This window comes from Agelaius tricolor, unplaced genomic scaffold (genome assembly GCF_023055355.1).
Source record: "Agelaius tricolor isolate 1412-34295 unplaced genomic scaffold, bAgeTri1.0.p SCAF_11, whole genome shotgun sequence".
Classification (NCBI taxonomy): Eukaryota; Metazoa; Chordata; class Aves; order Passeriformes; family Icteridae; genus Agelaius; species Agelaius tricolor.
In genome coordinates, this window is record NW_027269271.1 from 10,240,936 (window position 1) to 10,266,192 (window position 25,257).

Sequence of the window (25,257 nt, forward strand, 5' to 3'; positions counted from 1 at the left end):
TCTCTTCCTCGGCCACCATGGGGTCCGAAATTCCCACTGGGGAAGTGCCCGGTGGCGAGGGCTCGTCCCCTGAGGAAGGAGCTTCCTGCTCAGGTGAGCCCGGGACGGCGGGAGGCGCTCCCGACCGAGGCGGCCCTGGCGAGGTGCGGGGAGCAGAGGGGAGCTGGAGACTGCCTGGCCGAGGGGGCTCCCGAAACCTGCCTTGCTCCCAGGTCCTCTCGGGGGAAGACCGGGGCTCCCTCACGAAAACGGCCCCCAGGTTCCCGCTGACATGCGTGTAAACCACCAAGGAAAACACTGTCGGGTCATAGAACGATAGCGGCTGTTGACACCTATAATCGTCTGTCAGAAGTTATAGTTTGAAGACATAAAGTTGTGTTCTCAAAGGGAAACCAGCATCTACCACAAATACGAAGGAATGCGAGGAAAATTTCTCTTTCCACAGTGCCAGGTACGAGGAAGGTTAGTTCCCAGTCTGTATGACGGTGTGCCACTCAAAGGGGAGTACGATGAGGGCATCATTCCCGATGGAAAATAAGATCCTTGTGAGTGGGCAAAAATGCAATAGACAATGAGCTGAAGACCAAATGTCATTGAGCTTAATTATTTTGTGAGTCTTGTATAAACCATACAGAATCTGCACCCTATAACAGGAGGGAAGAGACCCCCACAGCCATGCGGTCACAAGCCGATGCTGTGGTGGCCCCGTGTCACCGGGTTCGGTGGTGTCACTGAGTTTGGTGGCCGCTGTCCAGCGGCGATCCCGCAGGGAGGAGCGGCCAGCCCAGCGCCACCTCCTCTGCCCCGGGGGGTGCCAGCCTGCAGTGACAGCACCGCTGGGGAACGGCGCTGGCATCGGCCGCCTTTCGCCCCGTGTGAAGCTGGAACCAAGCTCTGCCAAGATGTGTGGTGCGAAAAGTAAATCATTAGCGTTTACTGGAGTGCTTCTCGGCTGCCTAGAAATGGTGAGTGCGACTTACTTGCTGTAAAGCTATTTTAGCGATGATACTGAATTCTTCGGAAAAGTAAACTAAAAGTTAGGGTGGAGCACTATCAGACATCCGCTTCCACATTGGTATTCCGATACTATCACAGTGTTGCACTGTTTACATATGACTGAAAACTACTTTCAAAGTGTGTCAACAACTGCAAACAGGATTAATAGCCGGGTTCAGAGGGGGAAATGCAGAAGCAGTACAATCTGCATACCTGTACCAAATCTCATTGGTTGTGTGCTCTTTCCATGCTTAAAGAATCTGAGCAAATACATAATATTTACATAAGTAAAATGTGTTAATAAACATAATATTTTAGGTTGTTGTTACTGACATTCTTAGATTTTTAATTTTCAAAATAAAATATGTCACACTGTATTCTAATTTTGTTATATCTTCCTTTTCAGATATTTTCAGCAAACACAGGTAAATACTCAAAATGTTTTTTTGGTTTTTCCTACCTATTTTTGAATGGGTCTGAAGAGAATACCCACTTGTGCTTTTTAATAAAATATTCTGTAAGTTCTAGCAGCTTTGCAAACAAAAAATGTTTTCATGTTTGATTCAGGCTTAAAAAATTACATTGATGTCTTTATAAATTTTAAATCTCATTTTTAAGAGTCACAATTCTGTTGGACACTCAAATATTCAGACTTGTACCTTGATACTAGTGTGAACCAGGGAGAACACTCAGATGAACAAATTCTGCTGTTCATTATATAGCTGTGGTACAAATGGAATTCACACTGTCCCATATTTACAACCAATTGTTGTATATTTTGATAATTAAAAAAACCAAAAAAAACCCAAAAGAAACATGAAAAGAAAACTCCATCACACTCCCTCAAAAAAAAATAACCAACCAACCAAACAAAATACCAAAATCAAAACCACACCAGAAGAAGCACAATCTCCTACGGACAAATATTTCCAAGGTTTTGGAATTTAATGCACAGCTACTCAACTAACAATTAACATCTGCTCTTAGTCCCAAGCACGTTCTTATCAGTTACAGTCAGACACCCTCTTTTGCCCCATTTGTAGAAATGGTCACAGATATTCTGTCTGACCATGCCTATGGAACATTTGCAGATGGGTCTTTCACAATTCTGGAGCAAAATACTGCACTGTAATTTTTTTTTTCTTAGTTTGTTCTATAATATTGTCTTTCGTAACAATTCATAAAAATTTCTGTGCAGGAAATCCTCACTCAGGTCTAAGTCTTGCTAACAGTCCAGTATATATATATATATATATATATATATATATATATATATATATATATATATATATATATATATATATATATATATAAATAAATAAAAGCATGTAGATGTTACAGATGTTAGCACTTAGCTGAGCAGCTGTGTATAATACTTGCTCAGGTGTCCCAAATCCCCCATGAGCTGCTTTGCTATGAACGAAGGTACCAACTTCATCCCAAATACCTCTACATTCCTTTTCTTCATTTTATGTGGGATATTACCTTCATTTTAGCTTTTTTCTCTTCTAGTGAGTGTTTTGCAGCCTTGCAACATGTGTAATTGCTTTATAAATGCTGATTTATTGTGTGAAAATCCTGATTTCTGAACATAAATTACTCGTGGTTAAGAAGTACACTGGTTTACTTAGTTTTGTGTCTGCAGTACAAAAGAGCTCTTTTTGAATGGTAGAGCATAACACCAAAGCATTGTTACAATATTTGATTTGTTGAATGTTATTGAATATTGTTATTGAATACCCAATATTGAATATCTGCTCTAAGCAGGAGGTTAGGTGAGTTCCTGTGATGCCTTCCAGACTAGATTGTTGTATATTGCTTTAATATAGAATTGCCTATGGTTCAGTGTCCTATTTCAGACTGCTTTGTATAAACATATATTTCTTCTTTGTATGTGTTGCTTTGTATATCACTTTAATTAGTAATATAGTTAATTTGCTCTGAAGGAGAACCTCTCAGTGAAACCTAGGTTGAATAATGCTCTTACAGTAGTAATTTCAGAGTATTAGAGTATTTTTATGGAAAGCTGAAATTTGATCTAGAATATCACAAGGCTCTGTATTTTGTTAATATTCACTGAAAGTCCATTTAACTTAAATTTTAATAATTGGTAGAAAGTGTAGACTATTTGTCCTACATTTTGTCTTTGTGAAATGTTCCACAGGACTGTGTTTTCCCACTTCAGTACGTCTCTCATTACCTCCATTTTAGCTCCAGATATACCTGTTATTGACCAAGCTTATTCAAAACTTAGCAACAGTATCACAGTGGAATGGAGAGCAGTACCTGGGGCTACTAATTACATGCTGACTGCACAAGATGGAGATTCCTTTGTTGAAACTATAGTGAAGAATTCTCCAGGCACAGTGACGGGACTGAAGCCTGCCACCTTGTACAGAATCACTGTCAGATCTATCAGTTCAGGAGGAAAAAGCCAGCCTTCACCTTTCACAAAAGTAAAAACAGGTGGGCTTTCAAAATCTTATGTCAAATTCTGTAATGTTATTATAACATAAAGCATTCATGCATGTACCAGTCCTGAATTATTATAACCTTTTTTTTTAAATTGTACTGATCACATTCTTCTTTCAGTTTTTGACGACTAGAATTCAGCCATCTGACTTAATGACCAGGACAAAAGTCTGAATTAATGGTTTACTTTATGATGGTACAGTAAGTTAAAAGTTCAGCTGGGAGTTTCATTAGAATTTGTATGAATATATGTATTTTACTTTAACAAAAGGCATAACTTAAAGAAATGAAGAAACAATCAAAAGTAGGAAGATAATGTAAAACTTAGAGGACAGGAAATGCAGTATCTTCTTGGTGATTTTCATTCTTCAACACATGCAGCCCTTCTCACATTCTGTACAGCTTTAGTTCATTGTACAACTTTTGTTCATTTCACAAAATGAGCTATACAATAATTGATGCACCAAATCACTTTCCAAATTTGCTCTGTCGATCTTGCATTAATTTCTTTTTTCTGGTTTTGTTGTCACTGAATTTGTCTCTCAGGGTTAGTGATTGTTTGTTCTGTATATTCATTTCAAATTTGGCCTTTTCAAGCTGTCCTATTGAAAAACCAAAGGCATAATTTTGTTTTTCCTCAACAGTCCTGTCTGCTCCAATTCTGTCTGTTCATTCTCCGAGCTGTGACTCCATTGCAGTGAGCTGGAAAGCTGTACATATGGCAGCTGGGTTCTCTGTGTCACTCATGAGATCAGATGGTTTGGGCAGAGTGCTGAAGCAGAACACCACCAATACCTCCTTGATATTTACAAATCTAGATCCAGGAACTCTGTATACTGTCAAGGCTTATGCCTGGAATGCCAATGGAGTGCCTGGAGATGATTTCACATATAACCAAAGAACAAGTAAGAAATTTTCTTTTCTGAAACCAAGTCAGCATTCTAAGAACAACACAGCAACAATATACCAGAAAGTATTTATGTGTGTTTGTGATTGTATTATGTTTTTCAAAGATACATTGAGTAGATTTTCAGATCATATTTTTGCCTTGTGTCAAAGTTTATGAAAGCTCAGATGACATGGCTATGTTTAGTGAACATTACTGAGGCAAAGATAGCAATTACTGTCACTAAAGTTGTACTTAGGACAGGTCTGGATAAGGGTTACACAAGCTCAGACTGATTTTGAGGATTTTTCTAATTGAGAGAAGCAAATACTCAAATAAGCAGGGAGTTTCAGCTATGGTCAACTAGAACGACTTCTTTTTAAAAATATAATTTTAACATAAATGTGGGTAAGGTTTGCACTCAAAAAAATGCATTTAGTTTGCAAGTTGTGAAAGAGATCATGTCTGGAACTATATTTATGTTTGGAACTCATAAATATAACCTAAGTTATATTTATGAGTTCCAAATTGATATACCATAGGTCCTAATACACCAGTGGATGTTAAAGTAGCTTTCAATAGTGGTACTTCAAGAGCTGTTGTCTCCTGGATGCCAACAGAAGGAGCTCTAACTTACAGTGTCACAGTCTCCAGTGGGCTCCTGAAACTGAGGTGTAACACATCTTCTGCCTCCTGCATGGTGCCATCCCTCCAGTGCAGCTCTGAGTATGATGTGTCTGTCACAGCACACAATGATGCTGGATCCAGTGAACCTACTGATGCAGTAAGCTTCAAAACGAGTATGTATCTCTGATTCTTATGTAGCTTATGGCATTTTAACATCTACTTCTTTAATTTCAAATGTAAATGAGTCCATTGCAATTCACAGGTGATTCTCTAATAGTTCTGCTTTTGACCCTTGTTCATGAATTATGTCATATACTTTTCTATTGCAGAGGTAAGAGCCTAAGCATTTTTCATATTTCTGTGACAAAAACTTGCAGTGGTGGAAGAAATTTGTGAGGGAATGGCATTGAGCATAGAACTGTTCTGAGCCACGTCAAGTTGTTATTAGAAAGTCAATAAAAGCACATTTAGCCAAAGTAACACCACTAGACTAAATTAAGAAACCATCAACCATATTCAGGACAATAGCTTGCTCAGTTCAGCTACAGCACCACTGCCATGTCAGAGATGGTTGTTTCCTGACCTGTTAGATGAACTGCCCATGTAATCAAAATCTAAACAATTTCTTTCTCTTATATGCTACTTGAAATACACAACTTTATGTACTTAGTTATTTGATGTAACCTGCCTCATTTTGACTTTTGATAGGAGATCACTCATGTGAGCAACTCTGTGGTGCATCTAACAGGATGAGAGAGCCTTATGCCAGAGACAGCTATTAAGCTGTGGGCTGTAATCTCAGCCAACACTGCTTCAGCTAGATCACATATATTCATTCTAAGAGCAGCAAGCTGCACTGAACTAGAAAGAAAGTAAATGTTATTTAAACAAAAGCCATGGAGTTTGCAGTTTAATGTGGCATTTTGGAATGCCAACAGAAAGGAAACCTAAGCAAAGGACAGTTCTACTCAGCCACAGCCAGTAAATTTTATAAAAAAATATAAATGGTTTTCACACATAGAGGCTTTTGAATACCAACTGCTATTCATGCTAGTATTCCAGTTATCATCCAAACCTACTATTTGTGGGCACACACTGTGCCATTTCCTTTTGACTTATTGCCTGGTGTCACTTTTTGTTCAGAGGGCTCCTTAATCAGATGTCTCTGTAAAACATGATGTAGCATCTATTTTGTTCTGTAAAAATCATACCCTCTTGTCATTTAAATATAGGCACCAACCCCTGTAAAGGCAGCTAAGTTGCTGCTTTCTTGATCAAGACAGAGCAACCGTTCAAGATGAATAGAGTAATTCTATGTTCTATATAATTCAATATATCTCTGATTTTCCTTTATTCCCCAAGAGTATAACTTCAAGAAAGAAAAAAAGAATGGTATTGAGAATTTTTTATTTTTTTGAATGTTTTTTTCAGTTCCTTGTGCACCAGTAAACATATCAATTGAGGAGGATGAACCTGGTCACTTGCTGGTATCATGGTCTAGCGTCAGTTTGGGTCATTATTACGTGGTTTTTGTGAAGAGTGATGATGGCTTGGAAGTGCACTGCAACACATCACATACTCAATGCCATTTCCAGTCGGACTGTGGTTTCACTTATTTCATCAGTGTCTTTGCATATAACAAGGCAGGACAGAGCCCTTTAGGTGATGTACTCAATTACACTACTGGTAAGCAGCCATGTATTCCTGGAAATTCATTTGGATCCTTTAACTGTATTTATGGTTGAGCTGTTTGGACATTTTCATGGGAAGATAATGACTTGAACTTCTATTTTTATTCAGGTTTTGAGCATAACACACAAAGGTTGGCAGAGAAAAAGAAACAGTTCACATTGCAATTAACTTGCATAGTCAAGTGCAACAACATGCATACAAACTTGAAAATGGTTTAACAATTCACAATCATCAGGCAAGGACATATGAATAACACACAGACCTGGCATAACATTGGAACTCTAGTCCTGTCTGGGTTTTGGGTTTTTTTTTTTGTTTTACCTCAGGAAGAATGTACCAAAGTCTTCCTCATAGGGAGTTTTCATACTTGGAAAATTAAAAAAATAGTAAGTTCAATGTTGAAAAGAACATTGTAATTTAATCTCTAGACCTTTAAAATTTTAAACCAAGGGTATGCATAATTCCTGTGTCTGACCTAAACACTAGTATGTCCTCTATCAATTTGGAAGGAGTGGTACTCAATTAATTTGAGTAAACCTGGGATTTATTAGACTGTTTGCACAGTACTGGTCAACCTTGGAGAAGACATGAAGCACACAGATAAATGAAACAAAGTTTTTTTTATTTGCACCGGTTTTCCACTCCCATTCGGGTTTCCCTGTCTGCCTTTTCGTACGCAGCTCCTTGCTGCCCAAGTGACTTCAGGGCCGTGTTCGTGTCAAGCGACACGGTGCGGGTCACCTGGGCTCCCGTGCGAGGCGCGGACCTGTACGAGACCCGGGCGGCTGGCGGCAGCGGCGTGGTGCTCTGCAGGGACACGGCCACGGCCTGCAGCCTGTCGGCTCTGCAGTGCAGCACCCCCTACAACATCACCGTGTACGCCTTCAGCGAGGCCCGCGGCAGCAGCGCCTCGTGCGCGCCTCACTACGTGGCAACAGGTACTGATCGCTCATTCTGCTTTGGCTGAAGAAATCATCATTATACAGCACAGTGGTTCGTGCATTAAAAACGTTACTGGAGAGCTAAATTGCTGTTTGACTGTTTTATTAAGTTCACTGATAAAAATATTTTAAAAACCCAAAAAAACAGTAACTCCAAAACTGAAAGTCCTTAAGAATACACTATAAGAAGGGGAATTTGTATTGAAAGCTTCTGATAGCTCCAGTATTTTGAAGATCAGAATTACAATTTATACACAAAATACTTACGTTGTCTGTTCTGTCAAAATTTCTAAATTCTCACCAGGAGTAAAGCATATAAAGATCATATGCTTTCCTGAAGTAATTTGTCAGTTGTAACTGGAATTTGATTTTCACTTATATAGTGTAACTTATATAGTATGCATAAATAATCTGTTTAAATACTATTAATATGAAATATTTCAGCTCCCTGCAGTCCTGAAATTAAAAATATCTCAAAGGAGGGTGTATCTGTAATCAGTGTGCAGTGGCAACCTAACAATGAAGAAGCTATGTACGTTGTCACTGCCAGAGGAGAGGCGGGACTTTGGCATTGCTCAAGCACCAGGAATTCCTGTACCCTAATGGATCTTCCCTGTGGATCTGCTTTCTCTGTAAGTGCTATAGCAAGATCACCAGCAGGACAGAGCTTACCAAGCTACAGTATCCCTTTAGAGACAGGTATGGGGAATTGTATATAGTTCTACATACTTAGCAGCATAATATTAAAATAGTTCCTTGACTCTATGGTTTTGGCTATTTTTTATTTACAATATATGCACATTGTACTATGTATTGCTGGATGTCCTTTTTGTAAACCTGTCTGTATCTTTGTGTGTAACAAGGAAGGGTCATTTGGCAGTTGCCTCAGACTGAGAGGCCTTAGTGCTACCAATTATCTTCTGGCACAGCTAACTAAAATGTAATAACATAAGCCACTAATGCAATGCATAACTTCCTTGTCAGCATTTTGATATTTAGTACCACCAGGAGAGGCAATGAGGTAATGTCCATGTCAACAAATAAGCAGTTGTAAAGAACAGATTAAAGAACATCCTAGCCACTATTCCTGCTATTAATTTGTTAACAGGTTTTGTCCTCTACCACCTCTCCAGGCAGAGATTAATATACACCAGGATCTATTTTTAACATGCAGTTTGGCTGCAGTCATTTTACATTGTAGAGGAAGAGACTTCAAGCAGAGACACAGACAGAGCTGGACTGAGATATATGACTTGAGGGGTGGAGACAGACCCCGCTTAATTAAACTACAGATGTACTCTGATATTCTGATGAAAAATCTTAGTAATTTTTAGAATCTTGGTGAACAATCATTTTATAATAATTCCAGGGTTCTAACCCATAGTTAGAGACAAATTGATCTTACATTAACATTCTGCTTATAAGAGTCTTGCCAGCAGAGTCAACTATTTTTCAGCATGTCTGAAAAATATGCACTTCTTTATTCCTTTAATCTTGATCATGTACTATTCTACATGCAACCCTCCAAACACCTTCCATTTTCCAGGTACAAAACAGAATTAACTTCTCTCTTTTCTCTTTAGCTCCTTGTTGCCCTAATGACCTGGTACTAACTCAAGTGACACAGTCAGTAACCAACATCAGCTGGTCTGTTGGGAGGGGTGCACAGACATATGTGACAACACTAGAGTCTTCAAAAGGACAGGCAAAGTGTCACACACTTCAGACCTACTGTCTCCTGGGATGTATCACATGTGGCACCAACTACACAGTGTCCCTGAGAGCCATCAGTGAGACGGGTTTGACATCCAGCTGCACCTATCAGGGATATTCTTCCAGTACGTAAAGCTCCATAAAACAACTCTAAATAAAACTTTTCTCTCCTACTTCAGTTCAAGAATTATTTTGGCTTTGTGAAAGAATAATTTTCTCTTTGAAATGCTGGTAATCATAGTAATCTGGTTTAAACTGCAGTCTAGAAATTTATAATACATTGTGAGTTCACAAAATTTGCTCATTAATGTTTTTTACTTTCTTAGGTGCTTGCTGCCCTTCTGGGGTGAAGCTCTATAGACTCAGCAACAATGGCATCAGGGTGTTCTGGCGAGCTTCTGATGAAACAATAAACTACAATGCTGATTTACGTGGCTCAAAGGGCAACTTCAGCTGTACCCCCAGCTTGGGTCTCAGTCACTGTGATATCACCAAGATACCCTGTGGGGATGTCTACACTGTGCTGGTGGCTCCAGTGACCAACAAAAGGCCAAGGCTCACATTCTGTCCTAAGAAAATATATTCAGGTAGAATTTAAATTTCTTTGATTTTTTTAATTTATTTTTTTTAATGCTAGATGGCCACAATGTAATCCATAGTTATGCAGGTAAAGGTGGCATGGAATAAACCTTTTCTGCTCTAGTGTTGACTGCAGAGTAAACTTTATGAGTGCAGTCCTGCAGTATCTGTGACAGGAATTTCACAGCAGCGTTTTGGGTCTGGGCACACTTATCTGCACAGGTACCTCCTAACTGGATCACCCATATCCTGGTGAATATAGAAAACTTAATGTTCAGTTGGGAGGTTAGGAATGGTTAGAATACAGAAGCAAATAAATGAGCATTTTGTTTTATGTATTTTTTAAATAAAGAAACAAATCAATAACTGCAATGAATCCCTCCTAATCACATTTTTTAAAGTAAAAAATTTTAAAGGGGAAGAAATTATTTTGCCTTTCCCAAGGCATGGATTTAATCCATTATAAAACTACTGCTATCTGATGGGGTTGCATAGTAGTATAGATGGACTACATACTGTAGACTAATAATATTTTGCAGCTTACAACCTGACATCTAATACTTGTACTACTGTTTCATGTCATTTCAGTCACCTGTTCTGGAAGCTCTGTTGGAATGGGTAAGAGCAGTACATTCATTAAAAATTCATAAAGTTCATAGAATATTTTTGCATCATCTTCATATAAGATGTATATAACACATAGACTTGATGGTCAAGGCTTCTGGTAGTGTTATACAGGTTTATCTCATCCCATTTTCTAATGTATAATTTGAAAAAAAAACCAAACAAAACCTTACCTATATTGTGGCCTGCATGCTATCATGCAAGGTCACAACACTTACTACTAATTTGATAGCACACAATAAAAGGTAGGATTATCTTTTGTAGCGTTCCCACATCCCATTACAAATGAAACTAGGTGGCATTTCTGCTTTCTATTTTCAAAAAGGTAAAAAAAATAAGGTGGCTTACCTCAATCTATTCTACCTTATTTCTTCTGGGTTTCACAGGATAGTATTTTATTTGCCTATGTAAACTGCTAGAAACAACTTCAAAAGCAGCCACTGAAATAAAACTTTCTCAAGACAGTTGCTTTTCCATAACTGGAATTGTCTTAATTTCCAAATTCTTTTATAGTTATTTATAGAGGAAAGAGCAATGCAAAACACATCTAGATGAAATTCTGGTTCAGATAAGGAGGTAAGTTATAAGAATCACAATTCATATTAGAATGTATGAATCCAACTTTTCCTGCTGATTAAATCTTTGGGATTGGAGGGAAATGCTTCACCAGTCCTGTATATCACAGGTGATTTGTTAAAATCCATCATATTTACCTCTAAAATCTCTTGTCATTTATTTCTACTAACACTACTGATTTGTCCTCTCCTCCATTTTTAACAACCTTCTTTCACTTCATTAAGCCTTCACTTCACTATGCTGTAATTCCCCAGAAAAGCCCTTAAATCCAAACAGATAAAAATATTCTTCAGCACTCATTTACTTTCTCCTGGTGTTCTGGACTACTTTCTGCTCCTGTCTCAGAGGAATGACAAGAAATTGCTGTTTATTTTTCCCCTAAGCTTGATCTCCTTTTTGCTGCTGTTCACCTACTGCTATCCTGTAGGTGAACAGCAGCAAAAAGGAGATCAAGCTTAGGGGAAGGTGGATGTTAAGATTGTTCATAGCACCATTCTCCCTAAATGTTATTTTCAGTCTCTCTTCCCCTGAAGCTGGAAAGACACATCTGTGCTTAAGTGCAACATTCACAGCTGCCTGAGGACTGGGAGCAGGAAAGCTGAACACCCAGCCCTATCTGAGACCTAATCCAGGCAGGACCTTCTCTCATACTCCACAGTGGTCACTTTTTCAGTCGACTTTGAAAGCAAAGTTTAAAGTCAATGGTTCTACACACATGTATCTGTATTTAACAGAGTCTTTGGAAGCTCATGTGTACAAAGGTATCCAAAGACAAGAAGGTTTCTAGCACTATTTTCAGCTTATAGAAACAGACACTATCCATTCTGGAAATTTTCTTTCTTCAGGGAACACACGTTAAGTATCTCAGCCAATGGTTCTGATCACTTGTGCAAAATCTCAAGGGAATCTCAGCTTCAGTAAGTTGCTTGTAGATGGCCCAAGAATTGTATGCTGCTTCTTAAAACATGATCTGCATTTAGTCATGATCAAACAAGTATTTCTTTGGGAAACATTATTTAAAACTGCTCTGCATTAGTTAATAGAAAGTTGGTTTTATTTCTCACTTAATAAAAAAAATTAAACAGCCTTCTTTCTTGAGGGTTCCATGTATTTCTTCTTTGCAGACATCATTGCCAAACACTGTCACCACAGTGTCAAGTGTTTACCTGGGTTTTTAGAGATCTAAAGCAATTGGTTTCTTTTGGAACCAAATTCAAGCCCTGAGCTACTTTTTTTCACCTTAGCAATTCTGATAATTCCATGCTCTAATACTATAATGTACTTAAAGTCATTCTAAACTGTTGGTGTATGTTTTCTTAATTTTCCCTGAGAATTAATTAACACCTCAATTACACACTACAAACAACAATTGTTGTAGCAGTACTTTAGCAGTTAAGTTGTAGTACTATCTTCATCTGCTCCTCTCTTTTGTCACTGAAGTGTAATTGTATCAGAATGTATTATTTTTATGTCTGTTGGGGAAAAAAAAACCCAAAAAGCTTAAGAGGACTCATGATTTCAAGAAAAAACACATTGATTGATTCAGCTCTAAAAAAAGTGTAGAAGATGTACAAAATTAGCAAAACAGGGAGGAAAAGCAACACAATGAAACTGAGCCACATACACACCTCCTACTACAGCAGTGTGTAACCTCAAGGTGTTGTTATTCAGGCATTTGACATTGTCTAGTAACAATTGTCTAATAAACACTGCTGATAGGTGAAACAGCACTGGAGTTCACTGAGCTGATTAAAAAATTTGGTCAGGATTGGTTACAGATTCTCTCCAGACTGAGGTAAACACACTTTTATGGGTCATGCTGGCTTCAGATCCAAGAAAGGACAATTACATGTCACATTTTTGTAGATGCTGTTTCTGTACTATTTACTCACATGAAGCTCTGGACTTCATGAAGCAAAAAAACCCCCAAGCAATAAAATTCTCAACTGAACAAACAACAACAATCCTACCAAAAAACCCCAAACTACCCAACCCCACTGTCTCTTGAAAGAAGACTAGAGAACAAGAAAATTACTGTTGCAGGCTTGGAGGTAGGCAGCATATGGATATGCTAAAATGCTTTCAGAGCAGTATCTGTGAAATCATGTGCACTAACAAATTAGGTGATTAAAACCACCTAGGTTATTTCATAGAAGATTACTTCATTAATGCTTACTTAATAAAAAATTTAAATTCAATGCATAATAGTAAAGATGTATTTAGTTGGAATTACACAAATATGAACACTTGCAAAAAAATTTGTATATATAAAATACACACTGTTTTAAATTTCATCTGACACAGAATAATAGCTCCAAACTCAGATTTCAATCCACTGAAAGAACTTGCAAAAAATCTACCCTTCAGCTGATTTCAGACACAACCCAAATTTACTGAGATTTAGTGTTCTACCACATCTAACTACTGCTGGTGAAGAGTAAAAGAGATACAATGACAATCTCATTGCAAAACATCAAAAGTGGCACTTAAATGCTGTTTTACCCTGCTTCATAGCTGGTGGTCATCCATACTTAAAGCTACATGCGCTGCACAATGGGGCAAAGGGTTCAAACATCTAAAGCCAGCAGAATTCATCAAATTCCTTCAGGTTCCCCTAAAGAGGGGAACTTGTATGCTGTATGAGGCTACTAATATTATATTCCAGTACTTAGCATTGGAGCCACAGGAAATTTCCAAGCCAGATGAGGCTTCACAAGGATAACAATCCTAGGCTATTATGGACACATGGCATACTATGGAAACTTGGGGCTCATAGTGCTTCGGTCATGGTCATTTACCCTGAGAACTGAAGAGTGAGTGCACAGACTGAGACAACAGCTCTGCAACCACAGCTCCTCCAGCTAAAATTGGCAGAAATTTTCTTCTAATGCCCCTGAGATGAATGTCCAGTGCACCTGTACTGCACTGCAACAACTGCAGAGTGGGCAGCACTGGCGCCTCCACTAGCTCACCCCTGCTCATCAGCACTGCCTTCACAGCCCTGAAGTTCCTTCTGCTTTTTAAGGAAGGGCACATGAAATATAAAATAATAATAAAATGGCATCAGAAAGACAAAAAGGAATTAAGAGACCCTGGATACAAACTGAAGAGCTGTATGACAGTAAATCCTAAGGATAACTTTAGACAGGTGTCTTGATTCAAGGAATTGTCACAGGTCGTGCGTGCCAGGGAATATTGCGCTGTCCATTACACTGCTAACTCAATGGATCGTACTGAATTCAGAGGTCAAAAAGGACTACTTATAAAACAGGAAAATAAAAGCACAGTCCTGAAATTACTGCACTTGTAAAGTGATACTGGGATGAGCCAGTCTTTGCACAAGCTGTAGCAAAATATTCACCATCTTTGTTGTAGTGAGACAGTACTTGTCCACGTTCAGGTCAAAGATTGTCTCTCAAATACCTGCATTTTTTCCTGCAAATAAACCATTCTTTCACTGGACTGCCCAACAGTCTCAGAACAGGTAGAGCCCTGAAGGAACAACTGGAAATCAGTAATCCATTTTCCCTGACAAAACACTGGTTCTGCAGCCTCTCTGGCCAAGAACACATTTGTTTCAGAAATTGAAGGTTAAAAACAAGGCCAAAAGAAGCCCTGTAGACACAAACAAGATAAATTAAAGTTGCCCTCACTGGACAGAATCCATGCAATCCCTTGGCAGACTGCAGAGACAGTTCTAGTTATCTACTAGACAGGGTATTTTTTTCTTCTCCAATCTTAAATGAAAGCTCAGTATTTTAGTTTTACACTGCAAGGGAATGAATTTGTTGAAGCTTAAGTTTTGTTTCAAGTTCAGACTTAAAATCAGGTAACACAAATATAAGCAGACAACCCTAACGTCAGTACTGAAAAATGTTGATTACTAAGGATCATGGTGATAAAAGACCATTACAGTTCAGAAAACAGGAAGAGAAGGAAGGAAGAAAAAAAGTTTGCTTCTTGGAATACTATGGAATGAAGTATACTGTTGGAAGTCAAAACTCTGTTTTCCCTGGATGTTTAAAACTAAATATGCCTAGATGACCTGCATCACACAGAAGCAAAAAAGGCACAAATATTGTATTTCTACCCTCAGGTTACTTCATGATTGATTCCCACTTCATATTCTTCCTCTCTTGGGGCTGCAGCATTTCTTTTGTCTGCTACATGTTTGTTCTAAGTCACTTATTACATAAAATCCCTTATTCATACAAAGTATCACTTGATCTGAAAATAAAACGTGGAGGAACTGAAGCACCCTTTAACTGGCCATGAACATGCAGGGAAAAGCTGACACTCAATACAAAGGAATTAATCGAGAGTTTATTCCAGGTGGTTGTCCTCACTGAGTATACAAGTCATCAGAATAATCTATGAAATAGATTTGGACTTTAATGATATGATCTTTTTCTATAATGCATTTTGGTTTTTCCGTCTAACAACCTGTTTAAAAAAAAAATCTGCCAGATGAAATGTTCAGCACAAACTGTGATCTTTACTATTTGTAGAAAATATGAATTAAAAAAGGACGCTATCAGTTAATTCTCATTTTAAATGTTTACACTTATAAAATGCTTTGGAAGCTTGAAACTGAAATCCTTTGTGATATTTTTCTTCTTCCTACCTCCCTCTTCCCATCTTAAATGCCTTTATTAGCCCAGGATTATCATAAATGACAGAGTGCAGCTGCTTAAAAACATTAAAGGACCACAAATGGATAAACTGTGTTTTTTTTAAAAAAAGGAAGCTTACATGGATTTTCTTCAAACAAATAAAATGCATAGATGGCTACGGTACTCATCCGTCAACCTTTACAGTGTCCGCTTGAGGTAGCCTTTCTACAGAACTAAACAAGCCCCAACATAATCTAAATCCTTGCATCAAAACCACTATCTCTGAAAGTCCACTCAATTTAACACCACTGGTGATCAACATAATACATTTTAAAAGCTTTGGACAAAACAGCAGATACAGTGGGCATAAATGTTAGTTCTAAATCTGCAGCCCTCAATGTACATTGTACGCACATAAATATCTCAGCTATAATACACATTCCAGATCCATCCCTAAAAGCCATACCATTATGGAAAGCACAGCCATGCTAACTTCAGGATACAAACCATAATTCCACGTCTACAAAAGGAAAGTATAATTAGTGGCAGTTTATTGCCTCATACAAATTTAACCAACATGGCAACCATGCCAAAGGAATTAAAACATTTTCAGGACATATGTACAGACTGTACATTTCAGAAACATCTGAACAATAAAAATGCAAGAACAATCTCGGCATTACAAATTAAACTAAACAAATGGTTTGAAACCGTCAATGCATTGAATGGGTTTACAAAGGCACTTCCCTACCGAAAATAGGAAATGACAATCTGCAGCCTAGAGGGAGGTTGGAGAAGAGTGCTCATCAACTACTGCACAATCTCAACTTTAAGAAAAAATAAGCAGGATTTAATCAAACATTTATAGGATTCAATGTGATCCACTTTTGAAAGAATTCACACAGTCTCATCTTTGTTTTTCTGTTGCTTTTCTTGGCTCTCTCGTTCTGTACTTTGGCTCCTTCGACGATCGTGTTTGTCAGAATGGTCCTTGCTATCACTGTGATCATGTTTGTGGGATCGTTCTTTGCTTCTGCTACGCTTCCTAGATTTTTCTTTGCTGGGACTCTGATCTCGTTTTCTGGACTTCTCAACACTATCTGTTCTTCCTCGGCTTCTGCTTCTGCTTCTTTTATTTGACTTCTCCTTATTTTCATTTTTATGTTTACTTGATTTTTCTTTGCTCCTGCTTCTGCTGCGCTTACCTGTGTTCCTGCTTCGGCTCCTACTCCTATGCTTTCTTTCCCGGCTTCGACTTCTACTATGCTTTCTCTCTTTTTTGGAATCCCTCTTGTCATCGCGGTGTTTCTTCTCATCTTTGTCATCCTTGTGTCTCCTCTCCTCTGTGTCACCCTTACTTTTCCTTTCTTTTGACCTTTCTCTAGATCGATCTTTTTCCCTCTCACTACCTCTTTCTTTGTCATAATCTCTCTCTTTTTTCCGACTCCGCTCATTTTCTTTCTCTCGCTCCCTGTCCCTGTCTCTTCTATCTCCTTTCCTGTCACGACTTCGACTCCGGCTTCTGTATCTGTCCCTGCTTCTGCTTCGCCTCCGTTCTAGTGAGCGATCGGTACTTCGGGATCTCCGCCTTTCTTTTTCTCTCTCCTTTGCTTCACGTTCTAATCTCTGCCGTTCTCGTTCTCTTTCTAGTTCTCTATCAAAACTAGATGATCCATGGCCTTCCCGATGGTGACTTCTGCTTCTGGATCTTCTGGGAGACCTCCTGGGACTGATGGATCTTGGTCTTGGAGACCTTTTAAAATAGAAGACATTATATATGAAACACCTCCTTCAATAGTTAAGAAATCCTCTTTCCAATTTATACTTTACAGACAGAGCTTGTACTTAATCTTAAATACAAAACACCATCTGATTATTTTAATCCACCAGCATCCATAAACTGTTGCCTTAAAACCTATTTTAGTGAAAAGACATCATGTTGCTGGTAATAAGTAGCTCAATATTGAACTTTTAACACTAATTTTTAAAATAATGCTTATGTGACCTTGAACGTCTACGTTCTGCATGCCGGTCTATTTCTTCCATCCCCTCCTTGCCATCTTTCTTGATTTTTCTAGGTCTGCTTTTAATTTGCTGGTCAATGGCTTTCTGGACTGGCACAGGAATTCTTGGAAACAACGTGGAAAACCATTCAAGCTTAGTGAGGAAGGAACGAAGCATCTCCCCTATGGTCATAACGCAACCCCCACCTGCCTTCACATCCAGGTCCTGCAAAATACAAGCAAAAAATATCCTGATGGTCAAAAATATTCTTTAGTGATTAAAAAAAAATGCTGCTACATTACTGTCCTATTGAAGTCTCATGATTATGAAAGTTTACTTGTTTCATATTCTAATACATTTCCTTAGAGAAATTCAAACTCTGCACCCTTTGGATTTGGCAGAATGTTACAGACAGGGAATGGGACTTAATATATATGCATGCAGGCACATAGTAATCCTGCAGCCATCTGGATGGTAAGGGACTGTCGATGAAGAGATTAACACAAAATCCCCTTACACAGTCTGGTTATATGGTATGATCTTGCATTGTATTTTAATGCCACAAACTTGAGAAGTCCTCTGAAACTACATTTAATACTCCATTTTGTGGATATACAACTGTGTACCATCATACCCAACCCTGTGGCCTAAATCATTTATGAACTACATCATTGCCTATCTAAAAATGATCATAGAAAGACCTCTAGTACAAAATGGCATCCTAACAGAATTGGAAGCAATAGCAAACCAACTGCCATGAAGCAGTGAGGTTTCTAATTTAGAAATATGTAAAAAAATAAATAAATGAACAAATAATTGGAAACGCATAATCCATGATGACCATTGTCTCTGAAAAGGGTCATTACCGCATGAAGGCCTTCTTGCTATGCCCTCTCACAGCTCAGGACATGTTAGTCAGCTATTGTCAGTCCCAAACCTATAGTGCAAGCACACAAGGAAAGTGAGATTTGTTATCTAAACAGGAAGAGAAAATCTGAACGTAAAACTGCTTGCACTCACACACATTTAAGTGTTCAGATATACAGTTTTTCCAAATATAATCGCTGCAGAGATCTAAAGAAGAAAAAGAGGAGTTAAACGTAGCACCTGGAGAGTACGTACAGTTAAACAAAATAAACATAAGAAGCATTCTGAAAAGTAACTGTGTCCTGGGAAGGTTTTCACAGCAGCATGACAAAAGATGAACTGCTTCCAGATTTTAAGAACTGGAGGGGAAAAAAAATCCTGTAGGTTTAAATAATTCCATATATAAAAATTTGCTTCATCCTACTGAGTTTGACCAGGACTGGTAAGAAACTTAAGCAGCCCCAAGCAGGTTTTCTACATAACAGAAAGCTACTGATAGCAGCAGAGAAAGAAACACTAATTCTGAAAGTACAGTAGGAGATTTTAAGCAACAAGAAATAAACACATCTTGACACCCAGTATCAGCAAGAACTGAAATGTATAAACTAAAAAATATGCTTTGAATAATGAACCAGTTAAGACCTGCACAATGCATTGTACTTGTGACAGCTTTACTGTCCTTGAAATTGACTCTGTGGGACCCTGAGAATGAAGCCACCCCAACGCTTCTCATAAATTACAGTCCAACCTTGTGGAGAAGAATTCATATTAGCTAGCCCCAGCTGGGGGAGAATGACATTACATTATTCAAGTCCAATTTGGTTTTATTTTTGTTAAAAATCTACTATAGCACAGGTTTACCTAAAATCACCAGGTGTTTCCTTTGCTCAGTGATTTTGATACTTAGCATGAAAGAAGCCGTTTAGAATAAATACACTGCATTGCAGTTAGACACAGGTGTAATTAACACTGGTTTTAATACCAGGATTTGGACATAATTTGCAACTACAACATTTGAAATTTCTTCAAGTAAATGCCTACTGTCACATTGAAGATGGCAAGTGATCCTTCCTGTTCTAGTCTTAAATTTAGAATGTAATTTCAAACCTGCTCAATAAATCTTAATTGCTGCAGTATGTAGCAGACTGCGTACTCAACTTTATAGCCCAAGAAACCTCACCCACCAGCTCCCTACTGTTTCTCCAAACAGTAAATCAGGACTAGGATACCAAAGGTATTCTCCTATCTGACTGAATAATAATGCAACCTCTTTACTGAATTTCTTCAGTTAGCAATTCATCTCTTCATCTGCCCCATTAACAAATACATTAAGATTCCAGAAATAAAGCCACCTTATGCAGTAATCAGGCTTTTTGCTTCTCCTCTGAAGAAATCCTGGGTTTAGTTGTTCCAGGACATGAATAATAACCACAGATATTTCTGGCAGAATTTTCCAAGGTCAATGTTGGTTTCTACCATATAGTTCCCACTCTTTTATGTAAGCATCAACTCCCCTATTCCAGTAATAAAGAGATAATACAAATTTAGCACTTGCATGACTTACTACACCTTACCTAAAAGTAACTATGATTTTAAAAAACACACAGAAGACACATTCACACAGCCTCCTGTCTGCATTCTGATTCAGTACACCTGTTTCACATGGTTTTGCAAATCTGACACAGTAGCATCTTAACCAATGAAAAAATCTGTTAGATCTTCAAAATCTAAGAGAAATTACCCAGGTCCCAGCTCAAACCTGTTTCCTGCACTAATTAGCATACATAATGTAAACAAGAACATAACACTGTAACATTCAAACTACAGAAAACCCTCTCAAGCAATGTTTAAGCCTAAAGTAGTAACATGAAAAGAAACAAAAGAAAATAAATTATTACCCTCGCCGACATACCTCTTCATCATCAAGAAAGGATTCAAACCAGTCCCATAGATCTGTAGGTGGCTGTGTGTACCTTTAAGCACAAAAACAATATAAAATTTTAATACAGCTTTCTGCATATTAGATCAGTCATTAGTTGATGATATCGATACTTACCTAATATACATAAATCCAAGAGCCCTAATATATGGGGAGTCTGTATGAGTGATAAGGCCCATCACTTGTTTACGAGTGAGCTTCAGTGTAAATAATTTGTAGAGCAGACAAAAAGCAGTAGACACAATTCCTCCAGTTCCAACACCACGCACCTTTCAAAAGCAAAAAGTTAGGTGAGGATGCAGGAAGTCACAAAGACATTATACCAAACCTACAAAAGAATACGAGAACTAACACAGCATAAAGTCTAAATCTACAAACAAAGCTATGTGGAAAAAGTAACACTACTGACATCCACAGCTTTGGAAGTGAGAAGAATGTATCTACTCTTTGTAATAAATATTTTATATCTAGAGATTGAGCCAACATACAAGCATATTTTATCTATGCTTTGAAAAGTTATTTACCAGACAGAAAAATTTAAGAAGGCACGTACTTCTACTTACCCCTCCACACATCCCTGTCTGGCCTGCTGTTTTTCTGCTGCCCTTTTCCCATGGTTCAACATGTGTTACCTGAAAGGGTGAGGTGGGGGACAGGAGAAAAGAAAGAAAATTACAATTACAACCTTCATAATGTTTAGGTGACCACACAAGCCTGATTTAACAATGGATATCCTAAACCAATCTTAAAAAACTGTCTTCTAGCAATTTCAAGTTCAAGTCTGTTTTGTTATTAAAGCAAAGCACTTGGCTGTTTTAATTACCACTTGAAGAAATTACAGCCAAAATCTTGAATGAAATCTAAAACAAACAAATCCCATAACCCCAAAGGAAACATCCATGCTTATTCTATACTCCACGTACTTTCATATACTTTATGACTAAGCCCCATTGCTACTATTTCCTTGGGTGACTGAACAGCTGCCTTTATTTAAACCATCTCCTTACAAGTTTAGTGATAACTGCTGATGACAGCTACAAAAGTCAAAACATACAGTCTCATATTCCTAAGTCTCATTTTTGAAGTAAACTTAACTAGAGATTGCTTTTCTTTATCTCTTACTATTGGGACAAAAGAAATATGTTTATTAAGGGTAGTATTTTAACATAAAGTCAATATTTTTTCTCTTAGACTGCAGGGATGTAAAATTTGCCCAAGACATATCTTTTGAGATATATTTAGGGACGAGTGCACAAAGAAAGTTAATCAACACCATTCATAAAACTTGACAATAAGATTCATAAACAAGCTCAGAACCACATAATTGCCTATGCTACATTTGAAATTCTGAAATTCAGAGAAGCAATATCTGCCTCAATAAACAAGTATATTTCTTAAACACACCAACTTAAAACATATGTAAAAGACAAAAAAGGGTACAATGGTGCTACAGTGGATTGGGAGTAAGAGTTCATGCTGTATGGTACTTCACAAATTAAGATTCTTTAACAATACACTAAATAAAACCAATTATGAACACAATCATGTGACATCAGAGACACACTAACAGAAGACGTTGCTGTGTGTTTGGGTTTTTATAGTTGCTGTCTTTGCCAAACAGGAAATATGAGAGATGCCAATACTGTAGAATTCAAAATCCACTATGACTTCCTGTACTGTTAGCATGAGAAGTTCTTAATACTACACAAATAATCCTGCATATCCCTCTGGTTATATAGTATTGCCTCTCACAAGAAATGAAAAGTATTTTTTAGTCAAAGGATTGAGTACAACATTATCACAAATGCTAGTCTTCAACTTTAATTACACTCAATGTAAACATGCTGGTTTTGACAGGTATCAATTAAAACAAACAACAAAACCCTGAAAACAATATTCATTTCAAAAAGGAGTAATTATAGTTTTGATCCCACAAAGACTGCTTTGCATGCTTGACTTGTTGGAAATACACAGATGAAATGAAACTGAGGACATGCACATAGTGTTAAGGTCAGGGATAAAGAAAGAGGAAGTCCTGCACTTCGTAGATACAGAACTGAAACAGCAGCCCAGAATTACAAACGAATTCATTCAAGTATCTGGACACAATCCATATCTCCAAAGATGGTCCTTATCACTAGCTGCCTGTTTGACTTACTATCACCTTTCCCCATAATCCAGCGCCCAGCATTCTAATATTTTCTAGAAGAGCCACTTGTTTCTCAGACATACAAATACACTTGAAGATACAGCTGCTATGACAGGTCATTAAAAAAAAACACCCAACAACTCATTAAAAAAAAACAAAACAAAACAAAAAAACAACTAACAAAAAAAAAAAAAACCCCACAGCAATTATTCGGGAATCTTAAAACATGAAGAGAATTCAGATCTTATTAATATCAATGAAGCAGCTGAGCCATCAGGTTATCTTCTCCCTCACAGCCATTACTCATGGGTGAGTAAGGGGCTGAGTTTTCTCTTTATTTAGCATGCAGTTTTGTGTCACCAACTGTCAAGTTCAGTAAATAAATCAGATCAATATGCAGGTTTTTAATGGCTTGTCAAAATTCTTCCCGAATTTAAGATAAAAACGAAACAGAAGGTCAAGCAAATGAACTATCTGATCTACTGCTGCTGAGCTCTACCAGTACAAAGATGACAAATTGCACCAAATACTTTTTAGTGCATCTGAAGGGGTTAATTTTAAAAATAGAGTAAGCTCTCAAATTTTTTTTCTGAAAATATGTTTCTTTCATAACTTTTTCAGCTCTAAAAATCAATTGTGTAAGTAAACATTTCATTTCATAACATTACATTTCATTCAGATAGTCATGAGTCTCTCACACATGAAACGTAGTAAATTAACTGGAGAGATGCTGCTGACAATAGTATTACTTACACTAAGTATTTTGGAAAAATAAATAATCAGCTCCAAAGACAGAGCACAGGCAGAGAAAAGCTATCTTTACATGAAAAAACAGTAGCATATGTAAGCACAAACTGCCAAAAAAATCTCAAAAACCTGTAGTGGAATTATTTTTCACAATTATAGTACCTTAAGTAACTTGATTTGGCTTGGATAAATGAAACAAAAAGGCTACCTTTGCTTTTTATTTTATTTATTTCAAATATACTGAAACCCACCAGCTGACACAGTGACATTATCAAGCAAAATGAATTCACCTGAAAAAATACGCCAATAACGACCAAAACACAGGTGACTAAATGAATTACCTAACCTTGAATTATCTAAATTTTGGTCTCGTTATCAGAACAAAGAAAGTGGCTGCGTTGATTAGCATTAATTATGCATACCTCTACCTGGGAGAGTGGCTTGATGGAAGCCTCGGTGCAAAACTGATTCAATCCTGCTAACAAAACAAGAACCGAGACATGGGTGCCCTGATACAGACCATTCATCTCCCCAGCACATCTTACCTAACGGCAAGAGAAGCACTAAAAGGAACTCGTTAAGTTGTAAGCTGAGTTCCAGAGGAGGGAATCCTAACTGGGAGCTGAGGATGAAAGCCACACGCAGACACCCAGGGTCAGCACCATCGCTGCTGGGTGGTTCCGGGGCGCGCAGGCGGCTCCGCGCTGCGGGAGGGCCGGGCTCCGGCGGCGGCACAGATCCGCGCCCTCCCGCTCGCTCCGGCTGAAGGCGCAGCCCTCAGACGGCCATTTCGCCCCCACCGCCCCGCTCACGCTGCCCTTTGCGAAACCCATTTACAGCTCGGCAATTCCAAATCCGACGCGGAACACGCCTCTTTGGTGAGGCAGAGAAGGCAGAGCCTTGGATTCCCCCAGCTCAGCAACAGAACCGATACTTACTCCCATCCCTCACCGCAAGATAAGGGGCGAAAAGGCGCGGGCCGCAGCCAAACCGGGCCCGGCGCCAGCGCGGCCCGCGGGCTCACCTTGAAATAGATCTCGTCCACCACTTCGTGGTAGGTCTTGAGCTCGTAGAGCTGCACCTTAAAGTAGGGCGACGAGAGGATGTTGGTGAGGATCATAGGGTTCAGATTCATGGTCTTTTCGTTGCCCCACAGCGGCAGCACGTTGCCCTGCTTGCCCGAGGCCGCCGGCTTGGGGCCCCCGCTCTGCAGCGGCTGCTGCACGGGCGGGACGGCGCCGGGCGGGTGCTGGGCCACCTGCTGCCCCTGGCAGTTCGCCACCGCGGGGCTGTTGTTGGCCATGGCGGGTCGGCGCTCGGGGCAGGCGGACCGCGCACACGGAGCGGGGCCGGCGGGCGCTGCCTCAGCCCCGACAAGATGGCGGCCGGGGAAGTGACGGCGGCGCCTTCCGGGGCCGCGTCACCAACCCGCGGGGCGCGGCGGGGAAAGGGCGGGGGAAGCCACGGAGCCTTCGTGCGGCCCGCCCGCCCACAGCTCGGCCGTTTGCCGCGGCTCTGCCCGCCCTCGCCTCGCCTCGCCTGGCCTGGCGGCAGCGCAGGAGCCCGGCGGGCGGGCCATCGCCGCCAGGGAGAGTGGGCAGACTCTGTGATCCGAAGGGGGGCAGCTGCTGGCACGGTCATATGGAGTTCTGTGGATTAAGCCCCGGATTTTACAAAGTTGAAAAGTGGTCCCCTCGGTCCTTTGTCGGTGGTAATGAGGCCACAGCAGAGCTGGCGCTGGCCGCTTCTGCCTCCACAGCAGTGGAGAAGCAAAGAAGTCACAGAATGACTTGGGTTGGAAGGGGACCTTGAAGACCGTCTGTCTGATTCCA

General features: G+C 39.2%; 2 protein-coding genes across 5 annotated transcripts; one reads left to right on the plus strand and one right to left on the minus strand.

Moving 5' to 3' along the window:
* Window positions 1–11: 11 nt before the first annotated feature.
* FNDC7 (fibronectin type III domain containing 7) lies at window positions 12–18,553 on the plus strand. Of its 4 annotated transcripts, XM_071436060.1 has the most exons (15): window positions 111–451; window positions 654–965; window positions 1,403–1,421; window positions 3,208–3,462; window positions 4,113–4,373; window positions 4,897–5,154; window positions 5,244–5,312; window positions 6,413–6,667; window positions 7,354–7,611; window positions 8,059–8,313; window positions 9,198–9,452; window positions 9,654–9,914; window positions 10,495–10,524; window positions 11,044–11,106; window positions 11,623–18,553. In XM_071436060.1, the coding sequence occupies exons 1-14, from the start codon at window positions 419–421 to the stop codon at window positions 11,079–11,081; spliced, it is 2,559 nt and encodes an 852-aa protein (XP_071292161.1). In that variant the 5' UTR covers window positions 111–418; the 3' UTR covers window positions 11,082–11,106; window positions 11,623–18,553. The 4 variants fall into 4 exon arrangements, with proteins under 4 accessions (XP_071292162.1, XP_071292161.1, XP_071292160.1 ...); XM_071436059.1 differs by having other exon boundaries at window positions 11,044–18,553; XM_071436061.1 differs by lacking the exon at window positions 5,244–5,312 and having other exon boundaries at window positions 12–451; window positions 11,044–18,553.
* On the minus strand, window positions 16,249–24,824 carry PRPF38B (pre-mRNA processing factor 38B). Its single transcript, XM_071436075.1, has 6 exons — window positions 24,450–24,824; window positions 21,093–21,161; window positions 20,647–20,798; window positions 20,503–20,563; window positions 17,725–17,948; window positions 16,249–17,472 (listed from the first exon to the last, which is right to left on the minus strand). The coding sequence occupies exons 1-6, from the start codon at window positions 24,726–24,728 to the stop codon at window positions 16,617–16,619; spliced, it is 1,641 nt and encodes a 546-aa protein (XP_071292176.1). The 5' UTR covers window positions 24,729–24,824; the 3' UTR covers window positions 16,249–16,616.
* Between the last annotated feature and the right edge of the window lie 433 nt (window positions 24,825–25,257).